The following is a 26,219-nucleotide window of genomic DNA, read 5'->3' as shown; positions in this document are numbered from 1 at the left end:
AAGCCCCCGAGAAACATTTCACTGCTAACGCTGGCATATGACAAGACGATATAGACAGACATGGCATATCATCAGAAATTTTATGAAAACCGTGTTTAATGATAATCCGACTTTTATCAGGAGAATAATCTGTAAAATAAGATATTGATGTTTAAGCATCTTTGTTTTTTAAATAAATACTCTTCACATGTTAAACTAATTAATTTAGTTCTATTTTGGGCTCAGTGACGTGGGTGGGTGGGTGTTGGTGTGAATACTATTTCAACTATAAATGTACAGTGATGGAAGGCTAGGAGGGATTTATATGAGACGTGTGTTTAGTTCGCGAGACCTGCACGCCTACAAGTGGAAGTAATACAAAACTCTGGTAAGATGATACTCGATCGTGTTATGAAGAAACATTATCTTAATTCATGTCTCGGGAAAAGACGTTAAAAATGTAGAAGCCTAATTTCATACTACTTACAGGAGACGTCATCATGTTATTCAATATGTGATTTGGGGGCGGTGGCATAGCCTAGTGGGTACAGCGTTGGCTTGTCACGTCGAGTCTCGGGTTCGATTCCACACATTAGTACAAAGTGTGAAGCCCGTTTCTGGTGTACTCCGCCGTGATATAGCTGGAATATCGCTAAAGCGGCGTAAAACATACTCACTAACGCTATTGTTATTCAAATGAGCACTGCCACCATGCCATCATGTGACCACTTAGAAACATTCACTCGCCCAGAGTTCGAATTCAACAAGGGTAAAGTAAAAAAATTGCATACATTTACCTCAGTGATAATCTTGAGATATAGCTAGATGCGGCTTACAACCTGAGATATTGCTAGATGCGGCGTAAAACGTAATTCTCTTACTCAGCAGGAAACCCTTACAAAACAACGTTGTTTATATCAAAGTCGTATTAAAGCGAACGAATATAAGATTAGGTAAAATACTTAACGGACGAAACAAGCATCACATGTGATGACATGCTACATGCACAGAGCTATGGAACGGTATTCAAAGCCGGGATCGGGTAGTCAGACACTTGAAATCTTGTCCAAACAACGTAGACCGATGCTCATGCTGTTGATCACTGAATTACCTGGTTACTTACAGATTACTTACATGTTGCTAGTATATTGTTGACTGCGGCGAAAACGACATTCACTTCAGTCCATTCCACGATAGTGATTATAGAAAAACTGAGACTGTCTATGACATACGCACACCAGTAGGTCAATTTCAATATAAATATATAATCTATAAGGCATGATATAAGTAGTATAAGATACTACACAATTACGGGGAGAATCCAACGGGTAGATAACTATTACCTTTTCAATAACATATGCAGACAGACAGTTCATTTTGTATGCAACTCCGATGAAGTGGAATTGTTGTAATCTGTCTGAATTCCATAAAAGTAAATCTCAGGAGAACGAGATCTTAGGAGAACGAGATTTCAAGTCAATTAATCACAATGAGTTTAACAAAACAAAGATCCAAAATCGTATCCTTTCATAATTTAGTTCTCTCTGACCTCTATGTCCAATGTAATCGACCGTTGTTGAGATGTTTTTGAATGTTTTATATTGTGCGGTGAGCAGGGTTACTGCATGGTATATATCAAAGGACAAGACGGCTTTCATAATTTTGCTTTACTTCCTGATGTGCATATAAACGTATTTAGAACAACCTATCTCCAGAAAATGGGCCCGTATGAGTCAACAATGCATCATCCCTACAATACTGCATCCAGCTTCTTTGAAGTATTTCGGTTTTTTCACGGTAACTCTTTTTGAAGTATTTCGGTTTTATCACGGTAACTCTTTTTGAAGTATTTCGGTTTTATCACGGTAACTCTTTTTGACGTATTTCGTTTTTTTCACGGTAACTCTTTTTGAAGTATTTCGGTTTTATCACGGTAACTCTTTTTGAAGTATTTCAGTTATGTCAAGGTAAACCTTATAAATATTTCAGTTATACCACAAACCCCGTTTTGATCTCTCTCTCGCTCCCTCCTTCTGTCTCTCTCTGTCTCTCTCTCTCTCTCTCTTTCTCTCCATGATAGCGTCACTCCTCGTATTACATTCAGCAAGTAAAGTTTTCATGGCAGACATCAGCATGACATTTCCAAACGCAGTTATGATCAATACAATTTCCTACTTTAATTTTAACCAAATGTCCATTTTTTCATATCACGTTTGGTAATGACAACTAAATACATTATTATATAAGCTAAACAACACAATGAACTCACACAATTTCCTACTTTAATTTTGACCAAATGTTCCTTTTTTCATATCACCTTTTGGCCATGAGAACTAAACACGTTATTATATAATCTAAACAGAACAATTACAGAAGAAATTTCTGTAGCTTGAAGAAACGGTTTAGTCGCTTCACTGTAAGTAGGAGCGGATAGGTTGGGAGGGGTACTGAGCAAAGTGACACTGCGTAGACCTGTGCCACTTTGCTGCACCTGATCAAAAGAAGGGACACGAAGAATGGATAACACATTGGTAGAAACAAACAAACAAACAAACAAACAAACAAACAAACAAACAAACAAACAAACAGACAATACCAACGAACCATGATACTGGCCCAGAGAGCAGGAACAGTCTGCACAGAACTGCGTCGTCTTTAGCAAGTGTGTAAAAACAACTCCAAGTTGAAAAGTCAGTGTGCGATTCTGGATGTCGTACAGCACTAACAAGATGACATCCTCAATGAGCTAAAATATTGACAAAACGACCACAGAAGCAATAGGGTGTGTATAAACATACATCTCAACCGTGTAGGACATATCGATTCAGGTTTGCGTGTAGCCCGCACTGGTGATAAAGATAATCAGCACTGCATAACCCTAATTAAACTGAGTAGATTGTAAAGTGACGCTACGTACTGTTTACGAAACAACCAGGTATTCTATTTCACGAACGATGCATGTAAAGTACTTACGTCAAGCTATCGTCTCAGGAATGTCTCCCAAGCAATGTCTCCCTAGCGAAACTTTGACACTGATGCAGCTATAGATGAACGATGCTACTGCACTGAGACATCGATCTTAGTCATGTGTTTCTGGCCTCTTATAGCCTAGCTGGATCACCTGTGGTCGGCTTAGCCAATTAGGACAGTCCATCCTAAACCATACCTGTCTACTCAGGTGTGGCACCGAGGCGGTGCCTTTCAAGTCGTGGAATTAATAAAGCCTGAAAATGACACCGTTGAAGGTTGGGGGTTACAATAATTCGAGGATCGATATATCGTGATACGTGTAAACAATGCCATTAATGGTATGGTGTTGTGAGCCTGCAGTTGCTTCTGTTACTAATCAATAAGCATTCTGAATAACAATGTTCACCTTACTCGGCATGTGTATGCTAAGTGCCACAGACGCTGTATATGTTATGTAATGACAGGAATCTCCTGGGATTGCGGGATGGAATTGGTCAGCAGGAAGGTGCTGGTCGTTAGAGTCGACTGAATGTGGTCACGTTTTGACATTTAGGGGTAGCTTGTCATTGGATCCCGACGCTATGAATTGTTGATGATAAGATCGATCACTAGATTGTCTTGCCCAGATTGTATTATTTACAGATCGATGTCATAATAATTATTCAACTATTAAATACCAGTAATAATAATCATCTGAGGGGCATGAACAATATCCCAGAACTAGATTAGGAATTGGGGGCCAGGGAACATTATCTCAGAGCTTCATTAGAAACTCGGAGTCACAGGAACATTATCTCAGAACTGAAAAAGGAATTTGGGGGTCATGGGAATATTATCTCAGGGCTTCATAAGCAACTCAGATTCAGAGGAACGTTATGTCTGAACTAGATAAGAAACTGGGTGTCATAGGAACATTATCTCAGATCATATGCAACTGAGAGTCCCAGAAACATTATCTCAGAACTAGATAGGAACTGGGCGTCACTGAAACATTATCTCAAAGCTAAATGACGAACTGGGGGTCATTTGAACATTACCTCTAAAGTAGATTAGGACCTAGGTGTCATAGGAACAACATATCCATACTAGGGCACGGAATAGTCCCGAATAGTCCCGAGTATGACTTATTAACACGACACCCTCTCCTCTACACACAGCTATGCCTTCAACCATAACACATTGCTTCATAAAATAATTATGCATTTTCCCTCGTCGCCCAAAGGGAGCATTTGATATCTGCTACTTGAATTATCCAAGAGAAACAGAAGTGCTCATGATGGTGCCCTAAAAGAGAGTCCAGCAATTATCTTGGACTGGAAGCGACAACTATAAGACGCACCACGATCAATGATGCTGATCCAGCATACGTGGTGCTGACAATTCCTCCAGGTTTCCGATTTGCTTAAAACTGCACGACGTTGCATATGGGTGTGCTGCTTGATATAACGTGGGTGCTGTTGTGCGATAGGCCGGGTGGAAGGTAGCTGTGTGTGTTGTGTACTACTGGAAGACATCGGTCCCTTTTGTAGATACAATGTATGCGTTTTGAGAGAATGTGGATGTGGTTTATGTTGGGGTAGAAATCAGATGTGGTATTGTATTCTCGAGACAGACATCTGCTCAGCATCAATACTAAATAACTCCCTTGTGGGTGTCGTTTGCGGAAAATGTCGGTGTGGTTTAGGGTTTGCATTAGATTAGGGTAGTAGGGAGATTTGGGTATTGCATAACCCAAAAAGGCATGTGGGTGCATTTGTCGGGAGAAGGTGGCTATCGGTTTGTGTTGGATTGGGGTAGAAGGGAGATGCCGCATTGTATAACCCGAGAACGACGTCTACCCGGATGTGTGTTCTGGGAGAATGTGGGTGCGGGTTTGTGTCGCGTTGGGGGTAGAAGGGAGAGAGGGTATTGCATAATCAAGCAAGGTATCTGTTCAGCATCTGTATCAAGCATCTCCTTTGTGTGTTTTGCGAGAATGTGCCTGTGGGTTGGACTGAGGAATGGGTTAGTTGTATTTGTTGCAAAACACCGAACATCTGTAGCCAATATTCCCTGGATGGATAAGGGTTTTGGTGGAATGTGGGTTTTGTGTTTGATATGCGTACTCGTATATGTTCTATAGTAAAAGGCATATGTTCAGCATTACCAGATCCCTTTCAGTGGATTATGGGGGCGGGTTTGTGTTGGGTAGGGGTCCTTGTGTGTTTTGAATAACACAAGGCATCTCTTCAGCGATAGTGCCAATGACCAACCAAACATAATACATACTTACAATGGCACATTTTTAAGCTTATCGAACTTTTATCCCATACTGATATACAAACATGCATATACATAAACGCAATGCACATTCTCTCATTCAATAGAATTTTCATACGGATTGAAGAGAACGATATTCCCGAACCACTCAGATACATAAATATTATTCTGAATTGAGAAATATATCGATTGGTTCCCCCTTGATCGTGAGAGAAATGAACACCGCTATCTATCGACAAATCACCTTCATGCCTTTCGATCTCATATACATACGCGTGATTCTAAGACAGACTCGATGTGAACCGAAAGTATAAAGCCGAGTTCAGCGAAGCGTCTCTGTTTATGCCAGCTTCTCATCGATTTTGTGGAATGTTATGACGAGAGTGGCCATATTTCTTTCATGCCATCACCTTGATGAATAATATCAGAGAAAACAGGATTCCATAATAGAGGAATATCGAATGCATTGATCTAACATACTGACGAAAACTCAGACACACAGGGCGGAAGAGACAGCCAGACCAGTAGAGATATTTCACACCTCAAGCTCTCTCCTTGAAGTACAGGTTGGAACTCTTAGTGAGGGATGAAGTTAAAGGTTGCTGTCGAAGATTATTTGGTTTCATCATGTACCACCATTGGTGGTTCTTTTGAGTAACAAAGTGCATTAGATGCACTGTACCAGAATTAATCAAGGTATGTTCAACATAACTGGTGTTTAAACCTTACCGGTAAACAATACAAATTGCCTCTTGCAGCCATTACACTTCCTTATGTTGTAACATATTCTTTAATTTCTTTACTTGTAAACAACAGGAAGTGTACATTTGTATACAAAGTGAATGAGTGAGTGAGTATAATTGTACGCCGATTTAGCAATATTCCAGTAATATGAACACCAGAAAACGGGCTTCACACATTGTACCCATTTGGGGAATCGAACCCGAGTTTTCGACGTGACGAGCGAACGCTTTAACCACTAGGCTACCCCACCACCCCTGTATACAAAGGACGTAAATGAGATTAAACATATCGTCATTAGTTTCACCAAATATAAGTAAAACTTGTCATCACTGGCAAGAGAGTTAGTGAGTGAGTGAATGAGTGAGTGAGTGAGTGAGTGAGTGGCTTTTAGGAATATCCACCAATATCACGGCGCGGACACTGCTAGGCGGAGCGGTAGGCTAGACTAGTGGTTTAAGCGTCTCGTTGAAGGTCCGAGTTCGATTACTCACATCGATACAGTGTGCTAGGCCCCTTCCTGGTGTTCCTCCAGAATATTGCTAATTGCGGCGTAAAACCATACCCACTCACATCTCTAAGCAGGATATGGTTGTTATTTTCGTCAACGCTTGGTGTCATTGCTGATTGCATGTAAGCCAGTCATAAATAATTGTCACAGCTGTGTTGCTCTCTATACCCACAGGAATCCGTTTTGGTGGGTAACTGGCTATTGGTAACAAACAAAATCTGATTGGCAAGTACAGTACATCATAAATCTGGACGTAAAGGGGCGGTGGAGTAGCCTAGTAGTCAAGGCGTTCGCTTGTCACGCAGAAAACCCGGGTTCGATTTCCCATATGGGCAAAATGTGTGAACACTATTTCTGGTGTCTCTCGCGGTGATATTGCAGAGAAATGGTGCCAAAAGCGGCGTAAAAACAAACTCACTGAAGTAAAACATGGTTTATTATCAACAGAATTAACGACGCTACACATCGGGTTATATGTCATCCGCAGACAAAGCTGGGTCACACGCAGCTACAGGGAGGTCCCACTTTGTGGAGATCAAAGGACTTACAGTGTATAAAACCCCAGTATATTGGTCCAGAAGGATTTGCGCTACATGTCTCGCCACTGGCGGATGTGGGCAGGTTTAGATAGGAATGAAAGGATGAAGAAAGACGACGCATCTTTTTTGATAACACACAAAAGGAGGCGAATTCTTAGGGATCGGCGGCCAGCCCTACTGTCGAGTGCTTTCTCTAGGACTAATGTAACTTCAAGTAAATAAAGAAATATAAGGGTATTGTTGAGTGAGTGGGGCTATATTGATTTGCGTTTATTCCGAATTCCAGTTTTATACTCGGAGTGCTGAGGTAAAAGTGAAACAGGTCTGCTGTTGTGGAACATAATCACACATACGTGAGGAAAGGGCCATGTTTTTCATATGTGTGCGTGCGTACGTTCGTGCGTATTTGCGTGTATGTGTATTTTTTTTGTATGTGTGTGAAATTGATCGTTGCTGCATGTGTACCTGATTGTGTGTGTGAGTGTGTATGAATGCGTACGAGCAGGTGGTTTTGTGTTCACATGTGAGGCTGTTTGTCAATGTAGTCGGTTGTGGTGGTAGCCCTTGAGATACAACGATGCATCACCATAATGGCGAGCAATTTGCACTGTAGCAATAGGTAGCAGGGTAATCTAAAAACCTCGTTTTGCAATACCTCAGAGAGAGAGAGAGAGAGAGAGAGAGAGAGAGAGAGACAGGGAGAGAGGATGGGAGAGAGAGGGAGAGGGAGACAGAGAGAATTGAGGAGGGGAGAGAATGAGGAGACAAAGCAAAATACACGGTCACACTCTTCTTGTCTTAACCACATACCACGCATACTCTATCACCCCACTACTCTCTCTCTCTCTCTCCCTTTCTCTCTCCCTCTCTCTCTTAACATCCTCTTCCCTCCAACTCAGACTCACCAATCGGATTTCCTAGGTGTCAATGAAAAACAAATTCTCCCACTCCGACGTCTAATCAAGGAGTATGCCCCATGGCCACTTCGCTATAATTTCCGAGGGCCAGTAATTGATGCCGCAGAACTAGTCTAACAACATATATCAACGCAGCCCGGCTACAAAGTCACCAAATTGACATTTAGGATAATGGGAAGATCATTGCAGAGTCCCGATCATGTGCCTGGACAAGTAGACATGGGAATTATGGCCACGCTGTAGACAATGCACCTGGACGACAGACATCTGGATGTATATAGATGGTTAGCTGTGTATGTCTTAAATAATTCAGGTAGAATTAATAATCATAAAGGACACCGGATTGGTGTGGCAGACTCTGGTATTGACGAAGACCTTGAGTTTTCAAAGAAACCTGAGTTTTCAAAATGATTCATTAATTGACATCAAAATACTTATTCAAAATGAATCTAAATCTAATCCACAAATTCTAAATCTCGTGCCCGTTTAGTACCAGAAACCAAGACCTAAACCAGTCTAAACATTCGACTTTAACATATATTGTAACCCATAGTCGAATGAGGTCGGTGATTGGTTTAAGAAACAGGAGTCTTCTTAAAAAATCCTGGATCTTGCATGACGTCTAGCTCAGACAACTAAATCCGTCTAGACGTATATGACTTTAACAAATACTGTGGACAGTATTCAAATAAGATCACATTGATTTCAAGGCACTGGAGTCATCAAGATATGCAATGAATTGACATCGAAATATTTGTTCAAAATGAATCTGAATTTAATCCATAAATTCCTGAATTTCCATTGATGTTTATTACCAGAAAGTAAGGCCTAAAACCATGTAAACATTTGGATTAAACATGTGTTGCAAACTATATTCAAATGAGATTAAACTGATTTAATAAACATAACAAGATAATTCATCAATTGACAGATTCATATCTGTTCAAAATGTATCTAACCTTTGTTCACAAATTTGGAATATAATTGAGACTGATCATTCTCAGGCGTGTTTGTGCTGTGTTAACAGATACATGTATCTGATATGTGGATTTTAGTAACTGTCTGTGTTATGTGCCGAACGTTTAGTGTATCCAGCGTCTGGCTATATTGGACCTGGTGTTGTATTGCACGCAACCGTACCATCACGAACATCCGTATCACATCAAATACCGATGGATATCAAAAGACAAGGTTGTGCATTATGCTCTCTCACGAAACACGTGATGAGTTGAGATTACACCTGGTAATTACCTGAACACTACACGCCGATATCGCAGCTTATACTATAATAATAATGATGAATATCTATAACGCGCCTTTCCAGGTTTCACAACCAGCTGATAACACACGTTGCCTGGGAGGCAACAGGAGGTCAATAGTCATATCCCGCCGGGTACCCATTTCCTGCTATGTGGACAGAGGCAGTTTCAAACAAACTCACTTGCCTCAGGTGAGATAACATTATTTCCTGCATGTGCTTGAACTAAATAACATTACTTCCTGCATGTGCTTGAACTAAATAACATTACTTCCTGCATGTGCTTGAATTACAATGCTGAATTTCAACATCTCATATTGGATATTACTGAAGAAATATTAAATCTAGATTGCTTACATACATGTCTGATTCTACATAAAGTGAACATAAATAACACTAGGTTTAATTTGTTTGCTATTTAACGTCACACGTCACGTTCACCTGCAGGACAGTTGTCTGTAAATAGCCAAGCTTTCCCTAGACAATCCAATGTACAGGTAATCGGTGACATGCTTCAAGCAGGCAACAGCTTGTCAAATCGATCCTGTTTGCCGCCTCTTGTGACAATCATGGGTTGCAGATGATCAGTTATAACAGGATCTTCACGGGAAAATACCATATATGTAACTTACTGTGAGCTTGAGCTTTGATCGTGTCGAAGCATGATTGTGGCAGATGGGATCCAGTACTGAAGATTTACTGGTCCATTAATTTGGTTTCGATTTTTCTTACCATTTTCCGAACACCTGAAGTCTCACTAAATTTAACTGTCCCAACCACCATGGTTATGTGTTTCACTCTCAGTGATATCTCTTTAGTACATTATCGAGATTGGTTCTGTACTTTCGTTTAATTTTTCATGAAATGTACACAAAAAAAACGAGCATTAAAAGATATGTGAAGATCCGGGTTAGAATTGATCTTCAGCAAGCGATCCTTGTCGTTAGAAGCGATCTGGGATCGGGTAGTCAGGCCCTGTTACTTATTTGACACATGTCATGGTATTACAACCTACAACGACGCTCAGGCTGTTGATTATTTGAGGATGGTGGGGTAGCCGAGTGGTTAAAGCGTTCGCTCGTCACGCCGAAGACCCGAGTTCGATTCCCCAAATGGGTACATTGTGTGAAGCCCATTTTCTGGTGTCCCCCTAATTGATATTGCTGGAATATTGCTAAAAGCGGCGTAAAACTAAACTCACCCACTCACTGTTGATTATTTGATTCGTGGTGGTGAGATTCGCTTTATTGGTTGCCAGGTCGAATTCCAACTGCATAAATCGATACTTGCGATGTTAATCATCTGATGACTGGTCCAGATTCGATTATTTACAGACCACAATCTGTAGCTGCAATACTTCTGATTGGGCTTAAACAACATACGCACAAAACAAACTAAAACATGTTATATACACTCTTGCATGTGCAGTAAGGTGGCACCATGTGTCCAGCTTCACATGACAAGCCTCAGTCAAAGGCTAAATGATAGATATCGTGACATATGGATTTCGGCTATCTTGCCAGAGCTACATGCTGTAATTGAGGCATAAGTCTGGTATTGAAGATGCTTTAGTGATGGCTGTAGTTATAAGTCTATCAGATCTGGATACCAATGTAATATCCATGTCCTTCTAAATATCTATATTTTTGTCACGATATCAGCAATTACTTATCCTATTCACAAGCTGTGGAACGCCAAAATTTCGATGGCGCAGGAACGCGAAGATGTTGAAAAAGAAAAAGAAGTTTAAATTAGTGGTCGGGCTGTCGTTATGAGAGAGACCCTTAAATGAATGCTGGATGCTTTAAGAATGGGGATCAGACTCCTTAAAGCCGAGCAGAAATCTGGACCATTTCAGTCGGTATCGATCTCCAATGTCCATCAGACCAAATTGGGTTAACAGTCCGAAATTTCCGGCATCAGCGGAGGTAGTCTGACAGAATCTCTTCGACTAAAAACACCATCCAGCTAAGAAAAGGTAGCATTAGGGCCGACTCATGGTCTGAGGATGTTCCTGTCAGTTACCCAACTAATTAGCAAATGGAAGGGATTCGACTTTCCAGGAGGAGGGTGAGGTCTCCCGTAGAAAATACTTACGGCATCAGTGTCAGCATAGAAAACATCTGCATTATTCATCGTTTCACTATAGTTTGATACCTTCTAGGAAATCTGGCAGATTACGCGCTTCCATAACGTTTTTCTGGTAATTAGGCGTGACATTTGAGCATGCCTTTACCGACATGGGGTACAGTAAGGAGGATAAAGTGCGGGATCCGTGCCCTAACACACCGAGTAATTAGGTTCTTGTCTGGGTGACGACTCGTGAACATCACATCCCTAAGTTACCGCTGATGTTACACTTGGTTGTGTTGCTCACCGTTGACTTTTCTTGTTTCTTTGGAAGTTGGTTTAATGGCATTTTATTTCTCATATGTCAGCCTGAGCGGAAAGTGTTGTTTGTAAAATGGGGACTTTAACAAAGTATGTTGATGCTATTTGCTGTTCTAACATGGATTTTGTAAGTTTCGAGCAGCAAGAAGTCAATGAAATGAAAAATAGTCAAAACGAACCCACCAGGAACGTCAGCTCTAAAGAATAACCATCTCGGTTGTCCCATAGTTAAGAATGAAACTTTAGGTCAAAATAGTGAGTGAGCTGCCCCGTATCCATCTAATAGATAAAAGTGGTGCTAAGGAGGATATGTGGGCAAAATGCGGACATTTCCATTTCACCAGTTAACCCAAGCTGCACATGATATGCTAGGAGGTTAAAAGTCCCACCGGGTACCCATTTACTGCTTGATGAACAGGGACAACTTTGAACCAACTCACAAGGTGAGGACAAGTGATACGTGGTCTTCATTGAGGGAGACAACTGAAATCCAGGAAACTCTTAGGGGGGCATGCTGTCAAACACGGTCACCCATCCTAAATCTCTCCGTGACCAACGTTGCTTAAATGCACCTGATTTATCACCCGGTCTCTATGCACACATCACCGAATTATATTAACAGCATAGACGTTTTCGAAAAGCTTATCCTGCCAACGCGGTGAACCTCTCACAAACATATTGTTACGAGTGTGTATTTTCTGTATATTTTGTTATTAATGAAGTAATGATTATTATTGGGTCACAACATTTAGTGTATTTATTAAATATGATGGGTCACATTTCGTTTTAATAGCTGGTAAACACTGTTAGCATTCTGGTTTTCCGGAATTTATCTGCTCCTAGTTTTCTATGTTTTTACTTCCGGGAGACTTATTCGAGTGCATTCTACAGTGTTGACAATTGCCCAAGTGCCCGAACTTTCGGGAACTGCCTAAATATCTATATAAAGCTTAAGGTTGGTTGTTGTGTTGAGGGAGATACTCACACTCATTCATATTTGCTGGAGTTACTACCACGCTTACCCGTCAACGCCAGACCTACATTATCTGCTGTCGCACCGATCGCTGAGTTGACATTCTGCCATAGTTGATTCTCTCTCACACCAACACTTTGGTGAGTTTGCTATATTGTATTTTGTGACCCATTGACTTAGATTTTGTCTCTCTTGAATTGTATTTGTAATCAGCATTGTTATATTGACTTGTGACTTTGTATACCTTGCTCTCGTTGCATAATAATACATAATTTGAACGTTTATGACTTGTCTCTGTTCTGTTTTGCTGGTTCACAGGGGATTTCTTACATCGTTTGTCACGGTAAATTCTTAACCGTAACAAAATGCATAGACAAGTCATTTGATTATCAGAACAAAGCACACGAACACTATGTTTTGAAGCAAGCAGCTGCAAAACACGTGTTACATCAGCACAATGACACTGTAACAATAAACATCGATGTAGTGATGACCCGTGCTGACGGTTCCCACGATGCAGGAAGGTCAAGGTCGCCCCAAGGTCGGTGCCATATGCTAGCAGCACGAGGTGGTCTTGTCTTGTCGCTGCGAATCGGCTCATGCGATGACCAAATGATGTGACTGTTGGTGAGTTTAGAGTTTATTTCTGCATCAGGTTTTTGCAAGCTGATGATCATGATATTATAGGCAATTGATTTCCAACTAAAGCTAGAGACTGAAAATCTGAGCAATCGTTGGTAATGTCTACCATGATTAACAAACTTTCTCTGAACCTTTAACGTTTACTTTCGGTAAGCATGCATCATTTGTTCGTCAGCAATAGAAAGCGTTAACATTTTTATACGTTGAGACCATGCAAGTCTACCTTAATCAGTTCAGGCAATTGAAAAGGCTGTGTTAGCTAGGCCCCACATCTGACAATAATGAATAACAGCTAACAATTTAAGCTGTCGGTATCAAAATACAATACAATCTCATTAATTCAGACAAACATTACACACGAAATCACAGCAATCACTAGTGAAATAGGATAGGCAAATACATGCGTTTTTTGTTGACTGTTGTCAAATCGAATGAATATTTCGCAGACATAATTTATACGGTCAGTTTAATCAGCATTGGTTATGGAGTAGTCGCGAAAATCATGTTGTTTGTAACAGACTTGATACTGTATTTAGCTTTGGGGTATAATAAATTTTTACGCTCCATCAAAGAAATCGAAAGTTTAATAATAACCTCTAATCCATAATTTCACTTCTCTGACAACATAATGTGAAATATATGCCTCAAATATCCACTTGTGAAGCGATTCCTGTTTTTTGGTTCATAAAACTAATGGATGACATGTTATTATTCAACAATTGTTATACAAATGGCGGATAGCGGTTCCTTTTCAGTGAGAGAGTTAGTTTAGTTTTACGCCCCACTCAGCAATATTCCAGCTATATGGCGGTGGTTTGTAAATAATGGATTGTCGATCAGACAATCCAGTGATTAACAGCATGAGCACCCATCAGCGTAACTGGGAACCGATGGCAAGTGTCAACCAAGTTTGTTCCTTTGCAGAGTTGCATGAAACATGACAATTAGACTGTGAATATACCGACCTTAACTTTATGTCCTTTTGGATAACATTTTGACGAAGTGGCTTAGGTAAATCCACTATGAAATGTTGTTCCTTAATTACTGGCATCTGAATATGGCACAAGAAGGTTTTGCATATCACAAATATTGTTATTGTATACCATTAATATTAAAATGGAACTCACTGAAATAAGACTCTAGACACTAGAAATAGTGATAGAGTATAGGTTTCCTGAGAGACCATTCTTTAGCAAACCGAAACGTATTCGCGACCAGTTCATTTTATAAATAATACTTAGGGGATAAACATCATGTGTTGGCCAATTTCCGGGTGTTATTGAGCATTTGAAGCACGGGAATGTATTTGGAACCGATGGCGTCAGCCGGAGGTTTCAAATGAAATATTCCCGTGCTTCAAATACACACTAACACCCGGAAATTGGCCAACACATGATGTTTATCGACATTGTAAACAAAAAAGTAAACATCGAGTATGAGTACAGCAGTAAAGTGTCATCAGCTGGCCGTTTCAGCTGGTTCCCATGGTAGCATCTGGAGTTGCTCATTTGTGACGACATTCTAACTTTACGTCACAATATGATTTGAATGACGTCACCGCTGTTGATGACACAACAAAACAATTGTTTACGTGTAAATACGCAGTGAATAGTCTTGCAGTTTCCGGGAATCTAATACCATTTGATCATGTTTTTCAACCAATCAGATTACAGAACACAGTGACTTTTGGTTTACAATTCATTATAAATTATCCTCAAATATCATAGCACATCATCATGATTTGCTGGACTACATTCAAGTAAGGTTGGTGATAGATGCATGTATCTGACAAACCAACAGAACACGATCTACTGGGTTTGCAAAATATACACTTTAAAATAAAATAAAATTTTTAAAAAAAGTATGAAGACGCAACCGGATCTTAAAAAAGTTGCCGAGACACTGTAAAAGCAATGTCCAAAATACAGCTTTGATTCGGGTCAGGTACATTAGCTTAAAAGAACCGTCTCTAGCTAGCTTCATTTTTAGACACCCTTTGTCTTAGCTGTATACCCTCTTTACCATACTGTTCATTCCCTGTGTATACAAAAGAAACCCACACGATCCAACGAGACATGGGTGTCTTTGACAAGGTAAATGAGCTGCTCGTACACGTCTTATTGAGAGGCACAAGAACAATATTGATCCAGGCAGCGTGTGAGCCTATGCAACAATGACCATTCTCATTCCACAATGGCACAAATGGACCTCATCAGACAAACCTACTTGAAGGCCCAGAGACGTTGCCAGTCCGTCCCTGTCAGAGCTGCACTGTAATCTAATATAGCCATCGATTCAATGATTGCAAAACCAATTTGTCATTTACTACAGCCAAGCTGGACATTGCGAGCACTCGTAGACATGTTGAGTGGCTATGTTGGTGTTGGTGCATCCTGTGCCATTGATGCCATTGGTCACTTGTCTTGGACGGTTCCAACTGTTCTTTGTATTCAATATCTGTTCTTATTTTCTGGATGATTTGATATGTGTCAATTAAACGGAATATGATTGTGTTAGCGGTGTCAGGGATCATGTGTGCCCTTCCACTTGGCTTCTGACATATTTTGTTTCATTGGATGAGAAACATGTTATCTTATTTGCTCTGTTATGTGATATATAAATAGCGATGGCAGCTTGGAGTTGTTAACAATTGAATTACTTCCTGTACGAACTAGTAAATAACAATGGATTTATATATCGTGTTACATGTAAATGTGATTTATCAGAGGTAGTGTGTATTTGAAACTTTGCGAATCACTGCTTCTATTAGTAAGAAGAGACATGTGTATTGAATGAGAGGGGGTAGTTAACACTGAAATCACACTGCATTTGTTTATTTGGGCCAGACTAATTAGAACGTTTAATGCTTCAAATGATGCATGTGTGTTTGTTTGTTTATTGCTTATCGCAAAACAGCAATATTCCAGCAATGGACGGCGGGTAATTATGGACTCTTGACCAAACAGTCCAGCTATCAAGAGCATGAACATCAATCTACGCATTCTGGATACGAGACACGTGTCACACAAGTCAACGATCCCGATCCCGATCCCGCTAGTCGCCTCTTACGACAAACATGTGGAGCTGAAGATCAGATCTTCACCGGGCTCAACCAATGTATGTGCTTAAAGGAAATCAATACATGATGTTTAAACACACATTGAAAATTAAAGTATGATTGACAGGAATTTCCTGATTTCGCTCGAAAATCATTTGATGTCACTTTCATTTGATGTCAATTTCTATTGGAGCTCTATAATTTGAAAAGAATTGCTTTCTTTGTTAACACTTGCTGAAAGAACTTGATACCTCGACTTCCATGACTTCCACGACTTCCATTTATACTATGTGCATGAAATGCACAGGGTTGTTTCCATTGCTAAAACAGACGTAATGTGTGACTGTAACTTCAGTTGAGACCCTTTGCAGGTTTTGAAGAGTATTGTTTCCAAACCAGGTTGTAACGAAATTAGACCTTACTGTAAAGCTGAATCGCCAGCCAGTTACGTCATGCTACACAGAGGTCAACAGAACGTTCTACTCCAATATGTGAAACAGACCACACAATTAAGTTTGAACTCCTTACATTCGGACGACAGCTTTTGAGATTAAGGCCAGGATTATCACAATGTCCGCTGTTTGTTACGAACTGTAGCAAATATAACCCTTAATATTTACAGTATCATGCTCACTGTTTCAATACCAAGAAAGACAAGTGCCAGAATGACTACGCATGTTTTACAAGTGGAGGACAATTTACAAATGCCCACGACAATGACATAACTGATTTTTAATGCAAATACCTATCTCCACTTATGTTTCCGTGTCTGTTAGACAACTGACTTCTCTTTGCGTCAGTTTTTGGCGGGTGTGGAAAAAAATCTTAAAAGAGTGATTATCTTGAAACTGATCAAGGTTAACTCTAAATTCTACATGTACAAATCAGTCTACATATATCAACTCGAAATTGACCACGGTTAGCTTCAGATCAATTCTTCTATGAGCAGACGCATGTCATTCTGACACAAAGCTTTCTATCGGTGCTGCCACTGAAGCAGAAAATGTAACATCTGTCATCACTGTAGAGGACAGTGTGGAGGCTAGACAGAGGCTACAGCTGTGGCTGTTTTAGCCACATCTCACACAACAGTGACACAACGGCGAGTGATTACATGCATTATGTTCATGTACAGTTCCAGAACTAGTTCCATAAACTCCACTCTAATTCTTGCTTCTAACTTCACCATTTTTGCACTGCTATTTGCTATGTAAACAAATGCCGTGTCTTTGTATGTGTTTTGACGAGTGCCCCTGGTTCGATAAGACACTGCTGTATGACAATGTAATTTAATACCGTTGGTTCTGTAGGGCAGTGGTTTTATGCTTAGAGTCAAAGGTAATATGAACGTTTCTACGAGAGGCATGAGCTATCCAGTGATCAACAGCATGAGCATCGGACTATGCCACTTGAATACAATGACAAGTGTCAACCAAGTCAGCAAGAATGACCAACCGATCCTTTTTAACGACAAGCGCGGATCTTGAATTTTGTAGAGTACAAATGATAACAGTAGTTTTGGAATCGCACTAAATGCATTTGCGTACCGTGTGTTTGGTTAACTTGTACTGTTACTGGAAATAGACACATTACAATACACTTCACAAAGACCTACGCATACAGAAGGATAGTACAATGGACTCAGCTGTTGACAGATATTTCCTGTGTACCGTAAGAGGGTTTTCTCGCTCCGACAACAGCTTCAGCTTCAGGAATGAGCAAACTGGCCATTATCAGAGTCTGTCTGCACACAAAGCCGTTTCCTGGCAGGAGTAATGTGTGTGAGGTTTGAAAATAAAAGTACAGAAATAGCAGTGTTAAATGTAGTCGAAGCTGACATGTTTCAAACCCCTGACAGTTTCACTTTTTAACTTCAAACTGGATCCATTACAATTCTAAAACAGCAGTCATTTTACGTAACAGATCGGAATGGTTATTTCATCTAAAGTGTAGTCCATCACGTTGGGCTGCTTACAAGTAGACAGTGAGATACATCACTCTTAAATAGTATTGTTCTGGATCGAGACCAGAGGCCTCAATTGTCAGTTACACGTTTCAGAGTCCGATGAATCTCAATTCAGCATACTCGTTATTTTTGTAACTGGATAAAGGTGTTTCTATCTGGCGAATTTACTTTCAGGATGCCAGGCGCAGCACCGAGGCGAATTCAATTAGATTTAAGTGAGTAGACCTCTGAAGAAGATCCCTATCGCATGGAAAATGCATTCTGTGGCCTTCTGAGGATGGACTGAGAATCTCAAAGAAGGGTCGAAAAAAAATGTGGCGTTGAAGGTATCTTTTGTATAGAATTCGTCAAGCTAGCTTATTCGACAAGAGTCGAACTGCAGAGGCTGGTGAAGTTTTAGTATGACTGTATGCGTGTGGCCATGTTTTAACGGGTAAGGTTATTGTTCTTCACGGGGAATGTCTAAAGCTGAATGTAAAGACTCTCTTCGGCTGTTTGAAGCTCGAGGAGCATAATGTCACAAGAGTCGGACTGCTGAGGCTGGTGAAGTTTTAGTATGGTTGTATGATCATGGCCATGTTTGAATGGTTAAGGGGCTGTCTTTATGGGGAATGTGAGAAAAAAACAAAACTCTTTGGCTGTTTGAAGCTTGATGGGCATAATGTCCATGTTATAGTCCGTTCTGCTCAAAAGCGGACCGATGAATTGCAATGTAACACGAAAGCTAATACATTTAACATACTCAGTGAGTAGCTGATCATAATCTACACATCCTACCAACTCTGTGAGGCCTTTGCAGAATTTTTGTCCTAATTTTTAATAAAAAAGTTGTTTAACAAACTGGCTGTTAGAGAAGCACGCGCACAAGTGCCGAGAAAGTTATTTATTCGTTAACCTGTGCTGTGCTGTCTCCATGCTTTCTTGCACACCTGACTGTCCGTTTCTCTGCAAACCTCAGTTGGTATGATGTACTGATTATGATCAGCGATTCACTGAGTACAGTGGAAGCTGTCTAAACCGGCACTCATTGGGACTGAATAAACAATCCAGTTTAGACAATGTGCCGGATTGTAGAGCTGATGATAAATGTACAAGATGGGACTATGATTTCATGCCGGTGTTCACAACTTGCTGGATTGTACAGATGCCGATACTGACAGCTTCCACTGTATGTTATGTTTACTGGTTTTCCAGTTAGACTGCAATTCATGGGTCCACTTTTGAGACAAACGGACAATAGTTTAGGATCTGAACTCCATGAACCATTTTCAATCAATTTAATCTTTTAGGCTGACGTTACATTCGTAATTTAACAGTTGCTAAATTAATCTTATGCCTGTCACTTTGGAGTCAACGAGACAGTTAAGTGTCTTTTTCTCAACGAACATGGAACAGTATCTAAGTGAGACTGAACATCACCATCCCATGGTGTAAATAATTTCTTGTCCTATGTAGAAAGGTCTGCCATTTGTACGGGTCACACTGACATCAGGTTTCGTTTCCAGAGACCATTAGAAATATTCGCATGTCACGCAATCAAAGTTACAAGAAATAGGTATGAGTACTCCTCAGAGAGTTTCTGTGAGTGAGTGGAATGGATTCAGAAGGCGCTAAGCAATGTTTTGTTAATATTTTACTGTACATCTAAAGATGGCATAAAAACGTCATTATTTGTATAATTTTCTTAAAGACATTTTTGCCTTCACGTTTCGGGAGAAGCGGAAATTGGCCATTGCCAATTGCCGAGGATGTTCATTGAGTCATGCATTACAGCCATGGCAACAGGAGTAACACATTGGATTGACTGAACTTCACACATTCAGTGAATATTTGATAACGGTTAGCATTGAGTATATTAATCTCACGCACGTGTCAAGATGATTTGTCTTACAGTGCCCACAACTAGTCTGTGCCTTCGTGCTATTCCACACGTAAGAAGATCGTGTTTAGTGCTTCAAAACCAAGACTTGTCAATCGATACTAACTGCTGAAACAAAATCTGTGGGTCTGCGTCAAAGCAAGGTAAAGTGAGGTAATGATGGTGATGATGATGACAACGACAACGGCGACGACAGTGATAATACTGGAGCCTTTCTTGTCAATGACCAGAAGCCTTTTAACCCAGCAGCCTGAAACCTTTTTAATGCCCAGTTCATTCCTTTGAACATTCTCAACTCTTTCTGATCTAAAATGAAATATTTGTTTTGTTGTGGCCATTGAAAGTCTCCGTGATCATCTTCGAGGTTCTCTCTTCCTCCTTGATCTCCACTGTCCACGTCGTAACAATGGCAGAAGAAAGAGAATCATCCTCTAAAGTTGTCGGCCCTTTCTGAAGATGACATCGCGGCGGTCAATTTAATCCATTCTCATCAACGGTTTGAATCTCACGTCTGCAGGCATGGAACACATTATACCAGATACATTAAAACCAATAATGGTTTACTTTCTCCTTCGTAACTGGACACAGCGGACCCAATGAATTTGTACAAAGCAGAACTACATCGAAGTCAGTACAATACTAAACTGTCATCCCTTGTTTATCTGAGTACCCAAATGGTGAAGTCGTCCACTCGTTATGCTGGAGACGTGTGATCTATTGCCTATATAGGCGCAATGCGTGTTGCCCTTTTCTGTTATCCCCATTGAGAAATTGTCTGACATGTTGATAATTTCAATACCTGGTGTCATCACTGACATACTCCAGCTACATAATTGTCCTATTTTATCCCTTATCACTAGAGCCATCAGTAATTGCTGGGTACTTTACTGATATCGAACTAGGCGTTGCAATATTGGCATGGCGATTAGAACGATATTCAGTTACTCAGCCAGCCACTCACTCACTCAGTATCGCCACGGAAGTACAAAGGTATGCTTATCCTGTTGTGAACAAAATGCCTCAAGTATATGTCATCACGCAATGAACCTGTGTCTGATGACCGTGGACAGAGTGCCTACAAACCAATGGATTACTTCCAGGACGAGCTTACTAAAAGGCTTGATAAGATTTCACACGGTGTTTTGCTTGTGATCCGAGCTGTGACAAGTCATGCTAGAAGTCATAATTCTCGTGATATCTCGTTACTGATGGTGAAGGCTTTATGCAACTTGGTATGCCATGGTAAATGTCATTTGATAGATTTTACCATTGGTAGTACCTTTGGTTCTTCTAGCTATACCGACCAAACGTGTTATGCTAATGTTTGGTTTTAAGCCCATTAATGACAGGATTAAGCGAACCAGTCCATATGTTGAGTCTTTGTCAATATGCCAAGATTTTATAACTAGTAATATTTTTGGTTCGTCTAGCTTTACCAACCAATCACTAGGGACATGCCTGATTTTAAACAAGGTAATGTGCCAGAACTGAGCGAACGTTGAGCGAACAGACAATTACTAAGTAAAAATTCAAACAGAATGCTACAAATACATGTTTCCCTTTGACTATTCCTTTGGTTTTACATCTGAAATTCCACTTTCTCCACTAGTCTGCCATAAATTACTCACTTAAACATTTAGTTCGGTTCAAACAGTTGTGGTGATGAACAGGAGTCAAATGAGGCTTTCTAAAATCATTGTTGAAAAAGCTTTCCAAATGAACCTTAGAGGTAAAGAAACGTTAGTACTAGCTCTTGAAGCTGCTAGGATATCGCTCAATACGCAATGAGGGAGTCAGTTTTATCAGAGCTGTATAGAATTTGGTCCGTTTAAACATTTGTGCATAATTATAATAATTATTTCTAGCATATGTAGAAGAGATAGGATGAAGTACGTTGATTCTTTGACGATTATTTAGAAGATGAGATCAATTGCCTATTGTATGAAGTTAGGCGTCTTGTCTCCACGTTTTTTCCTATTTGGGTACAGTCGATTTGTAACAGCAGAGAATTATTCTGTGAGAAGGAAGCTTTAATTCGTGAGCGATTTTACCAAAGAATATACTTCATGGATGCAACATACAATTACGCGTATGTCAATGAGCTCTGGAGAAAAGTGAAAAACTGCTTATGCATCATAATACTTGTGAAGCTATGAACTTGTCATCTACTTGAGCACGCCCAGTTTCTTTTCCAAAGACATCGAGTTACAGTAACGATTGAAGATGTTTTCGGTTAAACAGGATCTTCGCTGAGAATACGACATTATTTATTGATCCAGAAGACTGGGGGCTTCAATCTTACATTGGCTGTGGGTTTGAGAGGAAAGTTTTTGCGAGTCCATTCTTTGTAAAGTTTGCAAATTTATTTTAGAAAATGTCTTTTTCTCCCCACGGAATTTTCTTTGAAGTCGGTGAAAGTACTTCCGGGATCACGTCGCTATTTCTTGAAAACACGAAATGAAAGAGGAAGAGAAATGTCGTATAGCAGGATCAAAGGGTATAAGACACGGGGCGATATATTTTCATATTGACCGCTGACTTATTAAGGTTCATCTCCTCTACACACGGGCACTTAGCATACCTTAGCATGTTTGCCGTGACACGTTACACACATAAAGATTGGAATGTTTTCGAACTAATTATTGGCTTAAAGCAATCTTGAAACGTAGTTTTTACAAATTATGTTTTTTTCATTTTCGTTACATATTCAACAGATTTAAATATTTGAAAGCAGCAAAGAGGGTTCCAGTGATTCAGGAAAAGTTAGACTGCTCACGTTTAACATCAGCTCAAGGACCTTGCCCCTTCACCATCACACTCAAGAAAGCGTTGCAAAGCCTAACTCACCAAATGCATGTCGGAGAGGAGAACAGTGGACTTCCCAGAGCTGCATCCTTCTTCATGACTCATAGTGTCGGAGGTAGGAAGAGGTATCAAACCAAATGCACCAAGAACAATGGCGATGAAGCATCATGATCAAATGAGCAAGTCAGCAAAACCTCTATCATGGGCTGAGCATCAGCTGTGGGTAACATGGTAGTTTAAGCGTTTCGCCCTACCTACGAAGACACAGGTTCGCTTCCCCACATGGGTACAATCTGTAAGGACCATGTCTGGTGTCCCTTACTGTTGTATTGCTGCAATATTGCCAAAAGCGACGTAGAACCATATTCAGTCACACCATTAATTACAACAATTATTCAGTATTGCTTGCTGGTGTTCTTCGCATCTAGCCAGATGCACACAACGTGCTGTGTACATCGTTATCCTCACGGGAATGACACAAACTAGAATAAAAGACAATAGGATTGTGTTGTTTCTCTAAAATCAATAGAAGGCAATCAAAGATTGCAGAAGAGTGCTACTACCGTTTCCTTCGTGGATGAACAATTTGTCAAAGATTTTATTGGTTATGTGATGATCATGTACAATTTAATGCTGTCGTGATATGATCTATATATTATCCCCTTTCTCTCTTTTTGATTGTGGACTACAAATATAAGTAATATTCACATTTAGATTATCATGATTATGATAAATAACACATACAATCCTAAATATTTACACTACTATGATCACTATTTAAACAACAATTTGAAAAATCAGCACGTGCTAGTGTGACGTGATATTAAAAACCATTTTACTAGAGGCGGACGTTTCTAATTTCAACTTCAGCATACAGCTTTAGCTGTTTTTTTATACATATGCCTATCTCCACTTGTACTGTATGATCTCGTAGCTGCCGCAATCAGTCAGACAAGTGACCTGTCTATGCATGTGTATTTAAAGGGTGATGAAATTGGCTTCACTATAAAACCGGGCTTTGAACTCTGATTATATCGTATTTGCAAGGGATTGTACCACGCATGTAACCGTTTGCCTAAACAAGCATGATCAACAAAGAACAGTCAAATTGTAATGCTACATGCACAAATCAATATATAATATCAATTCTATGAGCAAAATTAATACATGTCATTTTGACACAAAGCAATCTGTCGATGTAGTCACTGAAGCTGAAAATGTAACATGTGTCATCACTGTAGACGATCATGCCCGATACAGCTGTTTCAGTTGTAACCACATCACATGCCACACAACAGATATATAGAAATATACAACGGTTACTAGTATCTGTGTACATGTAATTCCGCCATTGCCATTCCTGCTTTTGACTTTACCAGTTACTCCACTGTTATTTTCTGTGTAAACAATTGCCTTGTCTTTGCATGTGTTTTGACGAGTGACTCTGTTTTTACCCTGGACAGACTACCGATGGACATTTGGGAAGCCCGGCCACCGTTGCTGCTGAATGACTATTGTTATCCTGTACATAGAGTCACTCGTCAAAACACATGCAAAGGCAAGGCAATTGTTTACATAGAGGATACTAAACGACCTTCCGTGTAATACCATTTGTATTAAATGAGTTAATGAGTTGGTATCAAACGAGCTAAAGCGAGTTTGATACTAAATCTTTAACGAATTTAATGAAAATGGTATCTCACGGAAGCGAGTTTAGTATTCTGTTTATTACTCGCCAACATAAATTGACAGAAACTGCGGCGAAATTGCCTATAGTGTGAGGACACTCAGCTTTCAAGTCAAGCAAGGTCTAGTAAAATAGCGACATCAACATTAGCACTGTGACGTCACAACTTTGAACCATTTTGACGTCATACGTCAAGCGGTATTACACTAGTGTAATATTGAGTTGAAAATATTGCACTGCAGTATCTTCAACGGGCGTGTAATAATTCCTGCTAGTAAGTTATGTACTGATTGTCATGAAATTTTGATCTCTATTGTGCACTGCCAGTGTAATAGTAATAACTTTGCAACATCTTGCATTGTGTATTGATTGATTGTTCCTATCGCCGTTCTTAGCAATACATCAGTTATATGACGGCAGTCGTTTAATAATCAAGAATCCAGACAATTCAGTCATCAAAAGCATGAACATCGATCTACGCAACCGGGATATGATGACATGTGTCAACCAAGTCAGCGAGCCTGACCACCCGATCGTTTCTTCCAACATGCGCGGATCTTGCATTGTGCAAACCTAATTAAGTACAATTGATGATAGTAGTTATGTGTTCTTTATTGGTTTCGCACTGAATGCATTTGAGTAACTTTTTCTCTGTTAACATACATTGCTTTCATTGTCTGAACCTGGCGTACAATCCTGTCATTGATCAGTTATATCATTTTATGAGACATAACACAAAACTACTATTATCAGTTGTATCATAAACTGATACAGTTGTCATAAACTGATACAGTTGTCATAAACTGATACACTTGATAAGAGTCGTTATATGTTATTTGTTGGTATCACTGCGTACGGTTTGCGGGGTTAACCGGTTACAACACACTTCACAAAGACCTACGCCTATATCAGGATCGTGCAGTGGACTCAGCTCTTAAACTTTAGAGGTTTTTCTCGCTCTTATAACAGCCTCAGCTTAGGGATCAGACTGGCCATTATCAGAGCCTTTGTACTGGCAGGAGTAATGTGTGTGAAATTTGAAAACAAAAGTACAGAAACAGCAGTGTTAAATGTAGTCGAAGCTGACATGAGAGTTTCACTTTCTAATTAATTAAATCCATTAATTCTAAAACATCAGTCAACTTAGGTTATAGATGAAAATGGTGATTTCCTCTAATGCGTAGTATGAGTATGAGTAAGTATGAGTATTTTGTATGATTGTATGTGTGTGGTCATGCTAATGTTCTTTATGGGGAATGCCTAAAGCTGAATGTAAATACTCTCTTCGGTTGTGTGAAGTTCGAGAAGAGAAGCATAATGTCACTGGCCACATGCTAGTTTAGGATCTGAACTCAAACAAACATCACTCATTTTATCTTAACGGTTAGCGTTACATTCGTAATTTAACATTAATTTTGTCAAACGACTGTACTTGTCAGTTTGGAGGCGACTTGAGAGTTAAGCTTCTTTTTCTCAGCAAATATGGAATAGTTGACATTGGGTATCTTGATGAGACTGTGAACACCACCATCCAAGATTTCAAATATTTTTTGTCCTATGACGAAAAATGTGGCATTGGTACTGTTTATCTGAAAATACGACATAGTCATACTGACATATCAGTTTCCATTTCCAGAGACCGTT

The 26,219-nt window shown here is 39.9% G+C and overlaps 1 protein-coding gene across 1 annotated transcript in view; it reads right to left on the bottom strand.

The window, feature by feature from the left end:
• The window catches only part of LOC137258771 (uncharacterized), a 65,410-nt gene extending 42,417 nt beyond the window's left edge, over positions 1–22,993 (bottom strand). Inside the window, exon 1 of the mRNA XM_067796459.1 lies at positions 22,931–22,993. Coding sequence (XP_067652560.1) covers positions 22,931–22,993 — 63 coding nt within the window. The remainder of the gene's footprint in view (positions 1–22,930) is intronic.
• Positions 22,994–26,219: the final 3,226 nt, after the last annotated feature.

The sequence above is a fragment of the Haliotis asinina genome, chromosome 12 (genome assembly GCF_037392515.1).
Source record: "Haliotis asinina isolate JCU_RB_2024 chromosome 12, JCU_Hal_asi_v2, whole genome shotgun sequence".
Lineage (NCBI taxonomy): Eukaryota > Metazoa > Mollusca > Gastropoda > Lepetellida > Haliotidae > Haliotis > Haliotis asinina.
This window is presented reverse-complemented; position numbering and strand designations above follow the sequence as displayed.